Here is a 15,492-nt window from a genome sequence, read left to right on the forward strand (position 1 = left end):
GATCAATCAGATAATCTGTTTACAGCAAACAAGAGAACAAGTTTTCAGCAGAGTGCAGATATTACAAGAAAAATTAAAAAGGGCCTTTGATAGAAGAACTAAGGCAGAGGATTTCAGCATTGGTGATAAAGTCCTTAAATGGGATGCAAGGAGAGAAGAAAAAGGAAAACATGGGAAATTTGATTCCCTTTGGAGAGGACCATTTGCTGTCCAAGCAGTGCAAGGTAACAACACTTACTTCCTCAAAAGTCTGACTGAAACTGACTTGGATGAAGGTCCTGTCAATGGCAGGATGCTGAAGCATTATTTTGACTATTTCCCATGATTGCAACATCAGGTTCCCTTGTATATATGCAGATGTACATATTATTTCTATTTAGATCGTAAAAATGCAGTTTCCTAAGTGATTCACCAAACAGCAAAAGGCAAATAGGATCAGAGGTCTTTCAAAAAGGAAGCACACAGTTTTGACACATCAAAGCAGCGAATTTCAAGATTGAGATGGGCAGTCAAAGAACAAGGCAATCTGACCTGCTGTTCTTGGTCTTTCAAAAGAAAAACCATCCCCATGTGGAGCCACTGTTGGATACCTATACCAATAGGTTTCATATTTCATGATTGGCAAGGGAAAGTCCAAATATGCTCTGCTTTGAGATCACAAAGATCCCATATTTCCTAGAGAACAAGAGGTGTGTAAAGTGTTTCAAATGTTGATGACCTTATTTCAATTTTGATGGATGATCCAACAGTTTAAGCTGGATCATGCCATGTTTTCAATTTTCTGCTATAGACTAGAGAAAGAAGTCTGTCCAAACTGTTCAATCTTGGCAGACAAGTAGTTCAGGTAGAGAAGAAAAGGCTCCCAACAGCTTAATCTGGGACCTTGGAAGAAATAAGGGTAGAAGTAGATAGAAAAAGCAAAAGAAAAAGCCAAAGAAAAGAAAAGGCAAGTAAGGGTCTGCAAGTCCAAGTGCACCCTCCAAGAAGAAATAAAAATGCTAGGTAAGTAGCTGGGTAGGTAGTTGGGGTTGCAGAAAGGTTATCCCTATCATTGCAAGAATGATGATGCTGGGCAGCAAAGCAAAAGATTACAGCAGGAAGCATGACTAATTTCCCTCATTCCCCTCCAATTTCATTTCTAACATGCCCCCATCAGCTTAGATTCATGGAAAAGACTAAGGTTTCATGGTGGTTCTTAATCTTTAAGAAGCCACATTTCTTGTCTAAAAATCTTTTCATTTTGATCTACTCTCAAAACCAAGTTTGTTTCACATAAACTAAAATGGTTTCCCCCTCCACTCACCCTCTCATCCATATTAACTCTAATTCTACTATGTAAATCCCCTATATTACCTTTTCCCCTACTAGTATTAAACACCATGGTGTATAAATCCCAGCATTATCTACATATTCTCCTTTTGGCATTATAGCCAAGTAAATGGTCTAAGGGGACTTCAGTCCACCTGGGACTGTGGTCAACCTTGTCTTGGATGTGCTCTGACCTCTGGTTATGAGCAGAAATCCTGTCCCTCAACCCTCACCGTCTCTCTGCTGAAAACGCACAAAAACCCCGTTTTCCTATATAAACCCTTGAAAAAGCCCAAAAAACCCAAAAACTGCGAAAAAACCCACTTTCCTATAGTCCTCCGCCCAATCATTGAATTGAATATTTTATTGCGCTGGCGGGACCCCCCCCCCAAACATGATCGACCAGTCGGAAGGCCCGCCAGCCGTCAGATCTCCGTCGCCCGGATCTAAAGGTGGGCGGTCATTTCCCCGACCTGCCGACCTTTAGCGTCCGGGGAAAGTGGTTTTGGCCATCCCGTACAGGGGACGCGTGGCAGGCGGTGGGGTTGTTCGGAGCCCCCCTCCCCGTTACCGCCTTTGCCCAAAGGTGGTGCGGGGAACCCGCTTACCGCCACCCCTAATACCACTCTCCTCCCACGTCATTTGCACGTCACCCTGACGTCACCTCGCCAGTGCCCGCCCCAGCGTCCCGTGGCCCTCCACGCGGACCCGCCACTGTACCCGCCCGCCACCGTGTCCTGCCACCCTGGCAAACACCTCAGCCGCCACGTCACCTCCGTATCTGGGCCCCGCCATGACGTCATGCTGACGTCATCGGCGGAAAAGCGCCAATTGCACACTTTTGCCAAATTTAACGATTTAAACGACTAAATGAGTTGTTTTCGCTCATTTTCATGCGAAAGAGAAACTAGCCGTTGCCAACAGCTGCTGCGAAACCTCTCACTCAGCCATCAAATTCGACAATTCGACCATTCAAAGTTCAGAATTCGACGGCACTAAGTCTCCACAACCCGGCCCGCGAGCTTCCAAGTTGATTTTCCAGGTATTTTGCCATTTCCTTCCACTTTGTCCATGAATTCCAATTCTCTGTAGAATTCACCATTAAAGATTGGTAAATTCACTTAATTCAGCTCCACCTGATCACCTAAACCAAACCCAAGCAACCTGCCCCATCCCTAAGCCACAATTTGACATTGGAGTAATCAGTTCGCGGGTTAAAACTGCAAAATTGCCCCCGAGGTACTCGGCATTGTTCCCTTTTGCCAAGTACAGGCCACCTGCACTCTTCCTAAAGAATTATCACTGTCTCTGCAACGTCCCCTTAGGCAATCCACATCCCTGAGAATTTGCAGCAATTTACCAACTTGCTTACAATTTTACACTAGAAGAGGACATCACACTGTGTACAGTTTACCTGCTGCTTAAGTCTTTAAAGACTTATCAAACTATTACCTCTCCCTGCACACATACAGATTATATCATGGCAGCCTCTGCATCCTCTTCCCTCAGTGTTACTCCACTAAATCAAACCAATAAGGAACTGGAGGCCTTGCCATTTATTGACAAGGATTGTCTCATTGATGACTTTGAGGGAGACAGGGACTTTTTGAAGACCTTCACTACACTGAGGGAAGACCATAAGGATGGACTTGGTACAGATGGAATATGGGAGTCAAACCTGCCCTATTACTGTCTCCCAGCTGTGAATGTTTTCCCTGAAATCATTCACTTATGTGCTCAAAACTATGATCTGGAGCACAGAGCTGTCAATACTCCATCAGGGAGGATCCTTTTTTATATAAATGCTGAGTCCATCAACAAGATGTTACAGTTTGATCAAACGGAGTTGCTAATCCCATTCTCCATGAGGTATTTGCTGGAAGCTGGTGACAAGATGACCAGTGAGGAGCTGCAAAAGGTCACCAGGAACTACATGAGAACTGAGTGCCAGCCTACAGTGCCACCCCCTTATCTGCATAAACATTTCAATGACTCAGGCAGGCTGCTACTGGACATGATAGCCTATGTGTTAGGTTACCAAAACAGTGAGCATGTGGATCAAGCCATGCTCGTATTGCTGTCTGCTTACAGCCCACGTCAACCCCCTGCCCGAAAGTATAACTTTGCTAAGTTCATAGCCAATAGGATTCATGATCAATTGAGCAAAATGGACAGACAGGGGGTCTTCAGATACTCAGCTTACATCTACCACCTGTTCATGTTTTATCATTCTGAAGCTTTCCCATGCTACATCAGAAGGCTGGATAATAAAGGAGAGAGGAGATCTGTCATCTTCTGGACCTCAGTCTATCATAAAATCACAAATTCACCCTATACCTACTGTGAATTTGTTGACCAGTTTGTGTACCCAGTCTCCTGCATGCTTATGAAGTCCCCTCCACCTAGAATATCTAATGAGATCAAGAAAGCTTTGCAGCTATCTAAGAAGTACAAAATAGGTGATTGGTACCTATATGAACACCATACTGTGTTCAGAGTATATGGCTGTGAGCTCTGTCCATACAGGCTACCCAAGTATGTTCCTATGAGATTATTTGCCTTGGAGTATTACAGGCAATTGATTCAGTCAGACCTTACCCATTTCCACAGCTCCAAGAAAAAGGCACACCTTAACTTCAAAAATGAGTTGGGCCCTTTCATCATGAACAAGAAGGAAGGATGGGAATCTGCAGACCTGATCCTCAAGGACAAATATAAATTGTCATACAGTTTTCGATGGGTCCCTTATGACCCTCAAGGTTTCATCACTGCTAGGAGAACTAAGTACAGACTCCTAGGGATTAAACACTGCCACTATCCACACATAGAAAAGTATGCCAACTTACAAGAATGGCAGCTGGACACTCTAGTTGAGAGCTTAACTGAAGAAGAAAGAATGCTTAAAAATATGAAAGAACTTGAGAAGACTATTGACCTGGACTATGTGCTCCAGGTACCTTTCAGACTGCCTCAATCAGTGGGAGAAGGGACCTCAGTTACCAGGACAGCGCCACAGACACTCTCTACAGCAGCACCAGGCTTAGATAAAGGAAAAGGAAAAATGGATGCAGAGGATGAAGCAAAAAAGGAACAGTCAGAGCAACAGTCACAGCAAAAAGATCAGCAAACAGAACAACAAACAGAGCAGCAACAAGGACAAACTGTTCTGCCACAAACTGGGCTGCCAGAAACCCCCCTAATGCAAACACCGCCACCTCAAACTGAGCCATTAACTACCTCAGTTTTGCAGACCCCAGCACATGAAGAGAGGGGTACTAAAAGGCAAAGAGAAGAGTCCACTCCCCTCAGTGGATCCTCCCACCAGCCAGAAGCCAAAAGGCAAAGGGCAGATTCCCCAGAGGTGGAAGACATTACTGAAGATGTCTTGAACAACACAGCAAAGGACAGGGAGGGCAGCCAACATACAGGGACAAGCTCCTTTCAGCAGGAGCAGAATTTACAGCTTGGTTTGGAGGTGTCATCCTCTTCTCAGCAAAGCCAGAAGCTTAAAGGTGCTAAGGCTTCCTTCAAACAAATCAAGGCAGCAAATGAGTTATTGAGGGCTGAGGTTTACAAACAGTTTATAGATGCCACTCCAGCCCAGCAGGAAAGGTTGATGTCGGTCTACGACTTCAAAGAAGAAAAAATAATACTCAGCCATTTCAAACCCAAGGGGCCGCAGCCAATGACAACTGCAGATTTCATCAAAACAAGGGTGGAGGTCCTGGCCAAAGACATACATCCTATGGACCAAATTGAACTCCACAAGCAGACTGGGGAGATGGTCTATGCCACTTTGGTAGAGAAGGCCACATTAGCTCATGAGCTGAAAGAATCTTTGAAGAACACAAACACTCAACTAGATTTTGAGAGGATGTCCTCTAAGGCCAAGGACAATAGGATAAAATCTCTTGAGGAGATTATTGTTGATCTAGGGCATGACCCTAGTGATCCAACCGGGGTAAAAGCCCTCATGAAGAAAAAGGATGATGATCTAAATGCCATGAAGAAGAGGTTGAGGCTGTTACCTACAGAACACCCTCAGACAGCTGAATTGCAAAAAGAAAAGCAAGTTAATGAACAACTTGACCTCTTATTACAGCAAGATCAAAGGATCCAAGAACTAGAGAAAGAGCTGGAAGGAGCATTACAAGACAAACAGGGAGAATCTACACTCCAAGCTCCTCCAACAGATTCCACAACAGCAACAACTTCTGGGGCAGCAGTGGCCCCCACAACAGAAGCAGCAGGTACAACAGCAGCTCCAGATGCCCACCCCAGTGTAGAAGAATTGACCAAAGCTGTCAAGGCAATGGAGCTACAGGCGGATGAAATAAAGAAAGCAAAAGAAAAACTGGCAGAGATAGATGCCAAATATGATCAATCAAAGATAACGGTAGCAGAACAGGGCAGACAGATTAAGGCTCAAAAAGATAAAATAAAGGCCCTGGAGAAGGAGCTCAATCTGGAAAATACTATGGCAGAAATCAAAAGAATCTTGTGGAATAAAATTACCCAAGCCATTATCAAACAGTGGAAATCCATTAAAACAATCCATGAGCATATGGATTTAATTGTACAAGCCCAGACAGATGTCCAGAGGGCCAAGACAGTGTTAGGAAACAGACCTGAGCAAGCTAGCCAATTGATAGAATTTTTGAACAGGCAAGACAAAGAGGAGCTGGCAGCCGTTGGAATCACCAACAGAACAGAGGCCATCCTCATGGCTAAAAAGGTGCTAACTCTCAGAGGTTATGTACAGACGGCAGAAAGAAAAAGTTATGAGATACAGACTGAAGTTGAAGATTATAAACTCAGAATGGGAATGCTACAAGCAAGAGGACTGCCTAGCCTGTTGAGCAGCACAGGAAAATTGATCAGCAGAGATCAATTTACAAACAGGATGACCACTTACATTGAAAATCAAATCACTGCATCCAGCAGTACTTCTGAGGAAACAGTTCCTCCAACAGGACAGAGCTTGTACACTAAGCTCGAAGGCTCATTTTTTATTGAAAATGAGGTAAATCATTTATTTGAAACTCCTCCTAGTTTTTTCAGATATACAGAGCTTGATGAGACTCTAATTAAAATTCGGAGGCATCAAATGCCTAAGGAGGACTGGTGGCAGGCCATGCTCCAAATTCTGCCACGGTAGTTTCAAGACATTCGGCCACTGCCAGCTCAGGTCACCAGAAGACAAGTGTAAAAGGGTTAATGTTTGAAAAGCATCCAAAAAGTGATTCATCACTAACGATGACAGCTAGCCGCATTTTGAACAGCACGTCTCCAACCGACTCCAATTGCCACCAAGTCAACAGTCTCTGACCATTTTTGACAGCTAAGGGACTAAAAGTTATTACAACATTTACTCTTTCAGCTGCTGCACTCCAGCAGTTGGTAGGACATTTATGGGGCATTTACTCTTCATTCAGATATTTTCCAAATGTAAATTTGTATATATACCCCCCTTAGTAACGCATAAGGGGTTGGAAAATTTTACTCTGAGGCATGTATACTCTGTATTTTCAAAAAAGTTTAAAACAAAGAGCAATTTCAGCTCAGTGATTTCCTGGAACTCTGGTGTCTTGTTGATAATCTAAGAGCTGTTGCAGAAACCTTGCGTTGTCTGGTGGAATGATATGTCTTCTTTAAACTCTGTTTCGTTTCCCTACGTTATTTCGTTTTCATATTTTCGTCATATCTAGCAATAAAGAAAAAGAATAGTTCAGGACATGTTTCTTAACACCCTGTGCTCAATCTTATGTTGCTGTAAATGTTTTCTTCAGGATTAAAACAGACATGAATTCTTAAATGCTCATGTTACATTTAATTCCATGCTGTGAATGTTATCTAGAAATTCTTAAATGCTTCCAGGTAACAATTGTTTCTCCTTTCATACCAGTTTATAGAAAGATCCTTAATTGCCTTTCTTATCCTGGACATGTTACACTCAAACTCAATTTCAAAGCTTTGTTCCCCGGACAATCACCTTGCTCTGCAGCTTTCATTAATGTATCAACATAGCACACCAAACCAAAGGACCACTGACTCCATTGCCCAATGTTATATAATATGCTGGGAAGAGCACACGCGTTTGACTGAAACTTTTCCAACCAAACAATTGAAACAAGATTAAACTTAATAGCTAGCCTAAAACACCATCATAACAGAGACAAATCATAAAGAGAGAGCCCTCTCTGATCACAGTTTGGCTAGAAACAGTGATCCAAAGATTGGTTAGTGGTTACCCCGGCCGTATTCCCTTGGGAGTCATAGGGAACAACCTGGGTGTTAACAGTGCCCACAAAAAATTTGATATACACAAAATATATTTGATTAAGTGAAGGAAATAAAGGCATCATCCTAAGGAAAACAGGGTATTAAAGTTACAAGTCAAATAATAAAATAATAATTAAATTATAAAGTTTAAATAAGGGAATTATACTTTAATTAAAGTAGAAAGCACTTTAATTAAAGTCAGTAAATTAAAGGGGAGTTTAAATTAAAGAACTTTAAAGTTTTATTAAACATTATTTGTTAAAAAAGGAAAAGACGAAGGTATTATAAAAGGTAAAAGAAATAATAAAAAAACAAAGTATTAAGAATAATACCTAAAAGTACTACTATAAAATAGTAATAAGATTAGGAAAGGGTTACCTTCAAAATCCTAATCTCACCTTGATAAACACAAAATGGAGTCTAATTTGAAAATAAAGGAAAGAAGATTCTCCTATAAAGGTATTCCAATTGTAGATTTTAGATTATTTACATTAAAAGGGTGTATCCAAAGGAAAGAGATTAGTATCGCTATTAATCCAAACATTGAGGATAATTACATCAATATTAATTTGGCAAATCAACTATTAGTTCTAGAGCCAAATATAGGCGAACGAAAAGGTCTTTTTGGCGAAAAAGAATATGAAATTAATAATTTACAAGTGATAGTTGATCATTATGAGTACATATCTCAATTTGTGTCGTAACTATGCTTGACAAAGAGGTTGACATAATTCTCGGTCGACCTTGGTTCAAGGAATTAGGTACATTCATTTTAAACACGAAAAAAAAATCTTGATGTTCCCTTACAAGAAGAAGATGGTCACGTTCCAAGACATGACAACGAAATCAGAACTGATAATGCCTTCATCAAAAGATCTTAAGGATATTTTGAAACTAATGTTTCAAGAGAATCCAAAAACAATATCAAAGAAGTAGAAAGAACTTGAAGAAGTCATATCCAACAAAAATAAGGAAAATTCATGTTTGAAGGAGCATAATCAGAAACTACTTACACAAGTGAGAAAATGTAAAGCTAAGAAACACCAGTTAGAACAAGAAAAAGAAATTTCTGAAAAGAAACTCAACGAAAGTCTATTAGGAAAAGAAGAGGAAAGTTTATGCTTAAAGAACCTTAACCAAAGGTTATTAGAACAAATCAAGTGTTTAAAAGATGAGAAGCTTGAATACCAAAATAAAGTTGACTCAAAAAATGAGGAACTTTTACGTCTTAGAAACCATAATCAAAGTCTAATCACTCAAATCAAGAAACTTAAGGATGATAAGAAATCATTGGAAAACAAATTGGAAGAACTTATCATGAAGGAAGTGTCGAAGTCTTCAACCCAAGTGGAAGAAAGAGGAACGAATACCGATCCAGTCAATATCACAACTCAAGAAGATGAGAAACTAACAGAAGTTAAAACATATTCAGATGTTGTAGTTCAAACAATGGATATTCCAAGCGATGGTTTCATAGCCAACTCAACAACATCGGTATTTGAAATGAATCAAGAAACTACCACACACATGATAAGAGAAAATCAAACTGCAAGAACTCCTTATCGACATCCGAATCACAAGAGCAGACAACTAAATCAGTTTACATATTTGAACCATACAAAATGAAAACAATAGATTTATGTTCCAAGGAAAACTGATGTTTGCAGAATCCAATCCTATGATAACAATCCATTACAAATTTCCAGTGATTGAAAGATTCCACAGAAGGTTAATCTAGGATGGTCCGATCCATTCTCAGTTTGACAATTTTGTTTATGACTCAGAGCATCATATCGTCTTGTATCAATGAAAATGAAAGTTCAGGGACAAGAAGATATTCGAAATGGGAAAAGAGATCAAGCACTTTCATCAATAAGCTTTGACGACAAAGCTTTTTGAAGAAGGCGGCAATGTTATGAATAAAAATATATATAAAATAATACAAATAATGTAAAACTATAATAATAATAAATAATGATTAATTAGTAACTAGTTAATGAAAAAGTATGTCCCTAAGGACACAACTGTTGGTGAAGAGGTACTGTTATACTCTTGACTTGCAGGAAATCCAGAATACCAGAAATACGAAGAAATATAACCCAAAACACAGAATTATCACATGAAATAAGAAAAAATGCAAGATATTTTATTATTCAGAAGAAGATTCAATGTTCACTTGCCTCTTCGAGGGGGAAACCTCCAACAAAGCAGAGCTCATTTACAATAAGTCTCGATGATCTTTCCCTTACTAACTAAGATTATTTATAACTTAATGACATCCAAAACCCGAACTACTAGTGGTCCTTTGCATAACACAGGTTAACCACTTTATTTATTAACTTGGCTCGTTTACAACTAATTGTGGTCCCTTTTCTATAATGCGGGTCAACCACTTACAATTATTAATGTGGGCTTTATTGACTCTTTAACTAACTATGACTTTGACTCAGCCCCTTGGGCTTATTACATGAATAAAGGTGTTAGGGTTGGATCCTAATAGGTACTTGCCTAGGGTATATAAGGAGGCCCTCACCCTCATTGTAATCATCTTACATCAATTCTTTTATACAATATTCAATGTACAATAACAGTCCTACAATGGTGTTAGAGCATTCCTCTGAGTATACGAACTTTGTTCGTTACATTGGTATTAGAGCATTCCTCTAAGTATACGAACTTAGTTCGTTACGGATATAAGTTTATCTTTGGAGTGTTTGATATTGGCACTTAATAATTTGGCATGTTCTTTGTTATAAGATTGTTCCATAACTCATCATTAAGTACTATCGTCACAAGAAGATAATCTTAAGCATAAACAATCTTAACCTAAGAAGTCACTCATCCATCTTGCATAAGAATTCTAAGTCTAGTTGCATTAACAATTCACCTCCAAGCATAAGCTTGGTTGATAGACTTCTAGGGCCACCCTTTCTCAATTTAGCTTGAGGGATTCAACACCTTTCTAGTGGTTAACACGGCGACCTTGCAGTCGTCAGAGCCACAGTCTCTACAGCGTCGAAGGCATCGGGTGATTGGAACACGGGGGGGGGTATCGTTAATCAAGCATTTTCTTGCTTCCCGTTGGCTTCCATCCCACAACCTACTCTAAAGACTGGTTCCAAAACAGTTAAGAGGAAGGTCATACTTAGAATAGACATATAACTAAAATTAACCAAGATTTTTGCATCACACCTAGGTCTTAGGATTTGCATTGCATATAGGTTAGTGAAGCATCTAAGTAGAAGTTGTCCATCCGGTTACTTGGTCTTAATTTAATAATAAGCAAGAGTTTTGACTCCATAAGGCACTGGTCTCATTATTGAATTTAATCTAATCCTTAAGATCTTGCTAAATTTAACCAAGTAGCTAGGCCACTCAATTGTGTCTCTTGGATTTGTTGGATACCAACTTGTCCCTCGCCTTCACATTTCCATAGGGACTACCCCCCATAGCCTGTTGTTGGTAGACAACTAGAACGGAGAGGTCGGGGATCAGGGGGACAGCCCCCGACCTGAGTGGTTGTCGCAATGCCTATACAGTGTGAGTGACAACAACACTTATATCTACTTCCTTCCATAAACCTTTTTATTTCCTAAAATACAAGAAACATTGTTTTACTAAAGCTACTCTCATATCACCTTGTGCCACATTGCTTAGTTTTAGTAATCCTACTAGGGATACCCCACTTCAATTGGAGGAGATCGGTCAATAGTGAAGACAATAGGTTATTTAGGTGAGAATGGTGACCATCTGAAGTAAAAAAACTTCTGATACGCAGAAAATATGTATAAATATTTTATTAAAAGATGAAATTGCAGATGATGTATTTTATAATGGGGTTTCCTGGCTTAAATACTGCCACGGGCACCCTTTGGGGAAGATCATGCCCTTTCGTCTAATTAATCCTAAAATTAAATAATAAATCTAAAATTAAAGACTAACTTAATTTTTTACATAACATTGCCTTCCTCTCGAAAGAATGCTTTGTCCTCAAAGCATAAGTAACGACGGATGTTGTTGAAGGATGATTCATTCTCCCAGAAAGCGTCTTCTTCGGGTAAGTTCTTCCACTTGATCAAATATTCTAAGATGATCAAGGTCGGACACTTTAAAAGGTCTTGGACTAATCTCTCAAGTTCCGTTTTTTGGTGATGTGGATATCGGTATGGCTTGATGTTGACAGGGTCTGACCCTGCCTTGACTTCTATTGTATGCTCAATTTCCATATTAGGTGGCATCTTCATAGGTAGGTCTTGAAATACTTTTTCATGCTTCCGAATCAAATCTTGTATCTCTAGTGACTCTTCTCTGGTCATATTTGCAGATAACATCTCTAACTGGTGACATTGTACTACATAAGCGGGTGCTCCTTTTCGAGTTAGTTTCATCATCTGAGATGATGATACAACTTGATTTTCTGTGGTTTGGAATCCGTGTAGCTTGTACTTCTGACCTCCCCATTTGAATTTTATAAATTGTACTTGATGGTTGGCGGCATAAGTACCTAAAGTTCGTAACCATTGGATACCTAAGACTACATCTACTCCTCCTAATGGTACCGTGAAGAATGGAGACTCTAGATTAAAGTCTTGAATCTGCAAATTGACCTTATGGCATTTCCCTACCTTTTCAATCTTCTTACCATTAGCTACCATCACTTTCATGTTTGGTAAGGGAAATGAAAAGATATTGAGTCTCTTTGCCACGGTTGCATCTAAAAAATTGTGTGTGCTTCCAGAGTCGACGAGAACCACTACGTTGTTCTTCTTTATGTGTTCTTTTAACTTTAAAGTCTGAGGTTGTGATATACCTATCATAGCTGATAATGATACTTGTGGAATACTTCCATCATCTAGTTCTGGTGAGAATTCTGGGGCGTCTTCTGTGTCTTCTACGTCATAATCTTCACTGTTTGAATCATTGGTTGCTTCACAATTATATAGGTTCTTTGGTTCTTTTCCTTTAGCACATCTATGTTTGGGGTCCCACTGCTCACCACAGCGTTTACATTTACCCTCTTTTATCCTTTGCATTTCCACATTAGATTTTTCATCTTCACGACGATGTGGTGGAACATATCTTGTATTATTTGAGTCCACATACTGGGGTATCCTTCGTCTTGCATAAGCTTTTTCCACTGTTGACCAAAATATTGGTTCGGATTTCTTTTCGGCTGTTTTTGCTTTTCGTCTTGCTACTTCTATAGATGTAATGTCATGCATCTCAAGTTCTGCTTGTAAATGGGTTTTGAGTCCCGAGATGTATGACTGAATTAGACGAGATTCTGATAACCCAGGTACTCGTGTTACTAAGGTCTCCCATTCTTGAGTGTATTCATCCACACTTCCTTTTTGTCGTAATTTGATGAGTTTTGAAAAGAATTCTTCTTCCTTTACACCTTGGAATCTTTTGAAGAATGCATCTTTAAATTTCCTCCAGCTAATGACATGTGTTGTCTTTTTCCACCACATATACCAGTTATATGCTTCTCCTTCCATTTTCATGGATGCATGCCTGAGCTTTTCGTCATCGTCATTGATGTCATATATCTCAAAGTATTCTTCTGCTTTATTTATCCATGCAACATTGTTTTTTTCGTTTCCATCGAATTTAGGCATCTCGACTTTTGCCCGTCGCTGGTATGTTGCTACTGGTTGAGCGAAAAAAGGGTGTTGATTGGTAAAGTTATCCCAGAGTTGCTTGTTTGTAAAGGCTGTGTTACTCGCTTCTTGGTGGGGTGTCGCTGATTTTTTTGGGGATTCAACTTTGTCATGAAAGTCTGTGGACTTAGTTGAATCTGACGAGATGTGTTCTTGATTTTCTTCACCTTCTTTTAGTAGTTGTTCGGGTGTACAATTCGATCTTTTACACAGACTTTTCAGCATTGTTAAGACCTCTCTGATCCCTACTTCTGTCTGGACATGGTAATTTTCCATCTTTATTTCTATTCGATTCGTCGTATCTTGAAGATTTTTGATTTTGTCTGCTTGCTTCCCAAGCTTGCTCTCGACTTCATTTAATCTTTTACTAACTTCGTCATGGTTATTATTTATCTTATGCTCTGCGTCCAACAATTTTTTTTGAAAATCCGCCATTGTCATTGTCGACATTGAGCGGGTTTGCGGGGGCGTATATTTATTTGCCAGCGAAAATATTTTTCCTTCCTTTTTTTTTTTTAATTAATTAAAATAAATTTTATACATATAAATTTTAATTAATTAAAATAAATATAATTAATTAAATTAAACTTTATATATATAACTTTTAATTAATTAAAATTAATTTAATTAATTAAATTAAATTTTTATATATATAAAACTTTTAATTAATTAAATTATATATGTTATATATAATATATATAATATAATTATATATATATGTTATATATATTATATATAAATAAACTTTTAATTATATATGTAATATTTAAACATATGATATATAATATATGTTATATATATGATATATGATACGTTCACCCCAAGCGTTACGACCAATGCCTCCAGCGGATATTACCGCAGAACCTGGGCAATTTTCAGCGTGGGTACGGATAGCGGATGGCAGAACAGGGGCAGGGTGTGCTGTAGACTGCGTACAGGTGCGGAAGACTGCAGACAATGATGCTTGAACAGCGTGGGTTGTGGAAGCTACGGTGGGCAGAAATGGACGTGCTGTGGCACGATACAATGTAGCGAAATGGCGGACAGCGGAACAGTGATGAATATGTAAGGATGGCCAGCGGACAGGGGCAACGGAGCAATACGGTCTATACAGCAAACAACAGAGTCAGCGGATGTACAGCCGGAGAATCGACCTGCTCTGATACCAGATGAAGTAAAAAAACTTCTGATACGCAGAAAATATGTATAAATATTTTATTAAAAGATGAAATTGCAGATGATGTATTTTACAATGGGTTTCCCTGGCTTAAATACTGCCACGGGCACCCTTTGGGGAAAGGGCATGATCTTATGATCATGCCCTTTCGTCTAATTAATCCTAAAATTAAATAATAAATCTAAAATTAAAGACTAACTTAATTTTTTACATAACACCATCCTAGTAGTTCCCTCTCAAGTTGTACCTTTTCAATTGGGGGTCTTATTGTCCAGTACAAGTTGGCATGTAACAAAGGGTTTAGAGTGTAGAAGTTTTGTTTATGAGTTAAATTTTTGGTGACCAAGATAGGGTTGTGAAACTAGCATTGCCACTTGGTATTAGGATATACTTTTCTGGTGAAATTGATCCAATGTGGATGCCTGATTGAAATTTTATTTCTAAATTGACAGTTATTTAACTTCCATTTGATTCAATGACCCAATGGCAGGCATTAGTTTCCGAGATCCTTCCCCATAGTTCATAGTTTATTATTTTTGGACTTTTGTGTGCTTTATCTGCTAATTGGCCTACTTTGCTTTATTGACTCAATTCACAGGTCCCATGGAAGGATAGGGATTACCACTTGATGTTGGCACAAACCAACTGAAAGTGAGAGGAGCTCAGAAGGTGACATGTTCTTCGCTCCTAAACAGTTCACCCGAAGCTCATTCTGGGTGACAACAGGTTCAATGGAATTGATTTCAGCATTCTCCTTGCACTCTTTTATTTCTTTTAGCTCTTTAGCACTTCGAATGTCTACTCATACTTTTAAGTCCCATTGGCCATTCTGGGTGACAAGAAGTTCAATGGAATTGATTTCAGCATTCTCCTTGCACTCTTTTATTTCTTTTAACTCTTCAGCACTTCGAATGCCTACTCATACTTTTAAGTCCCATTGGCCATTTGTGGTACCAGTGGACTTCAATATTTAACTTAAATTGGTACCAGTGGACTTCAATATTTAACTTAAATTACAAAATGAGGGTGATGGTATTGAAGCAAAGCAATTCGCTGTGTGTTTTT

The 15,492-nt window shown here is 39.2% G+C and overlaps 1 protein-coding gene across 4 annotated transcripts in view; it reads left to right on the forward strand.

Moving 5' to 3' along the window:
* The window catches only part of LOC149165029 (rhodanese-like domain-containing protein / PPIC-type PPIASE domain-containing protein), a 184,951-nt gene that overhangs the window by 165,236 nt on the left and 4,223 nt on the right, over window positions 1-15,492 (forward strand). Inside the window, exon 7 of one of the 4 annotated variants that reach the window (XM_089432220.1) lies at window positions 15,026-15,384. The exons of the other annotated variants lie outside the window; for them this stretch is intronic. Within the exon in view, the coding sequence (XP_089288346.1) occupies window positions 15,026-15,076 (51 nt within the window). The 3' untranslated portion in view covers window positions 15,077-15,384. Of the gene's footprint in view, window positions 1-15,025; window positions 15,385-15,492 lie in introns of those variants that run through there. 4 annotated transcript variants of the gene reach the window in all.

The sequence above is a fragment of the Pinus tabuliformis genome, chromosome 5_1 (assembly GCF_031772625.1).
Source record: "Pinus tabuliformis cultivar Carrire ecotype Pingquan chromosome 5_1, CPIR1, whole genome shotgun sequence".
Classification (NCBI taxonomy): Eukaryota; Viridiplantae; Streptophyta; class Pinopsida; order Pinales; family Pinaceae; genus Pinus; species Pinus tabuliformis.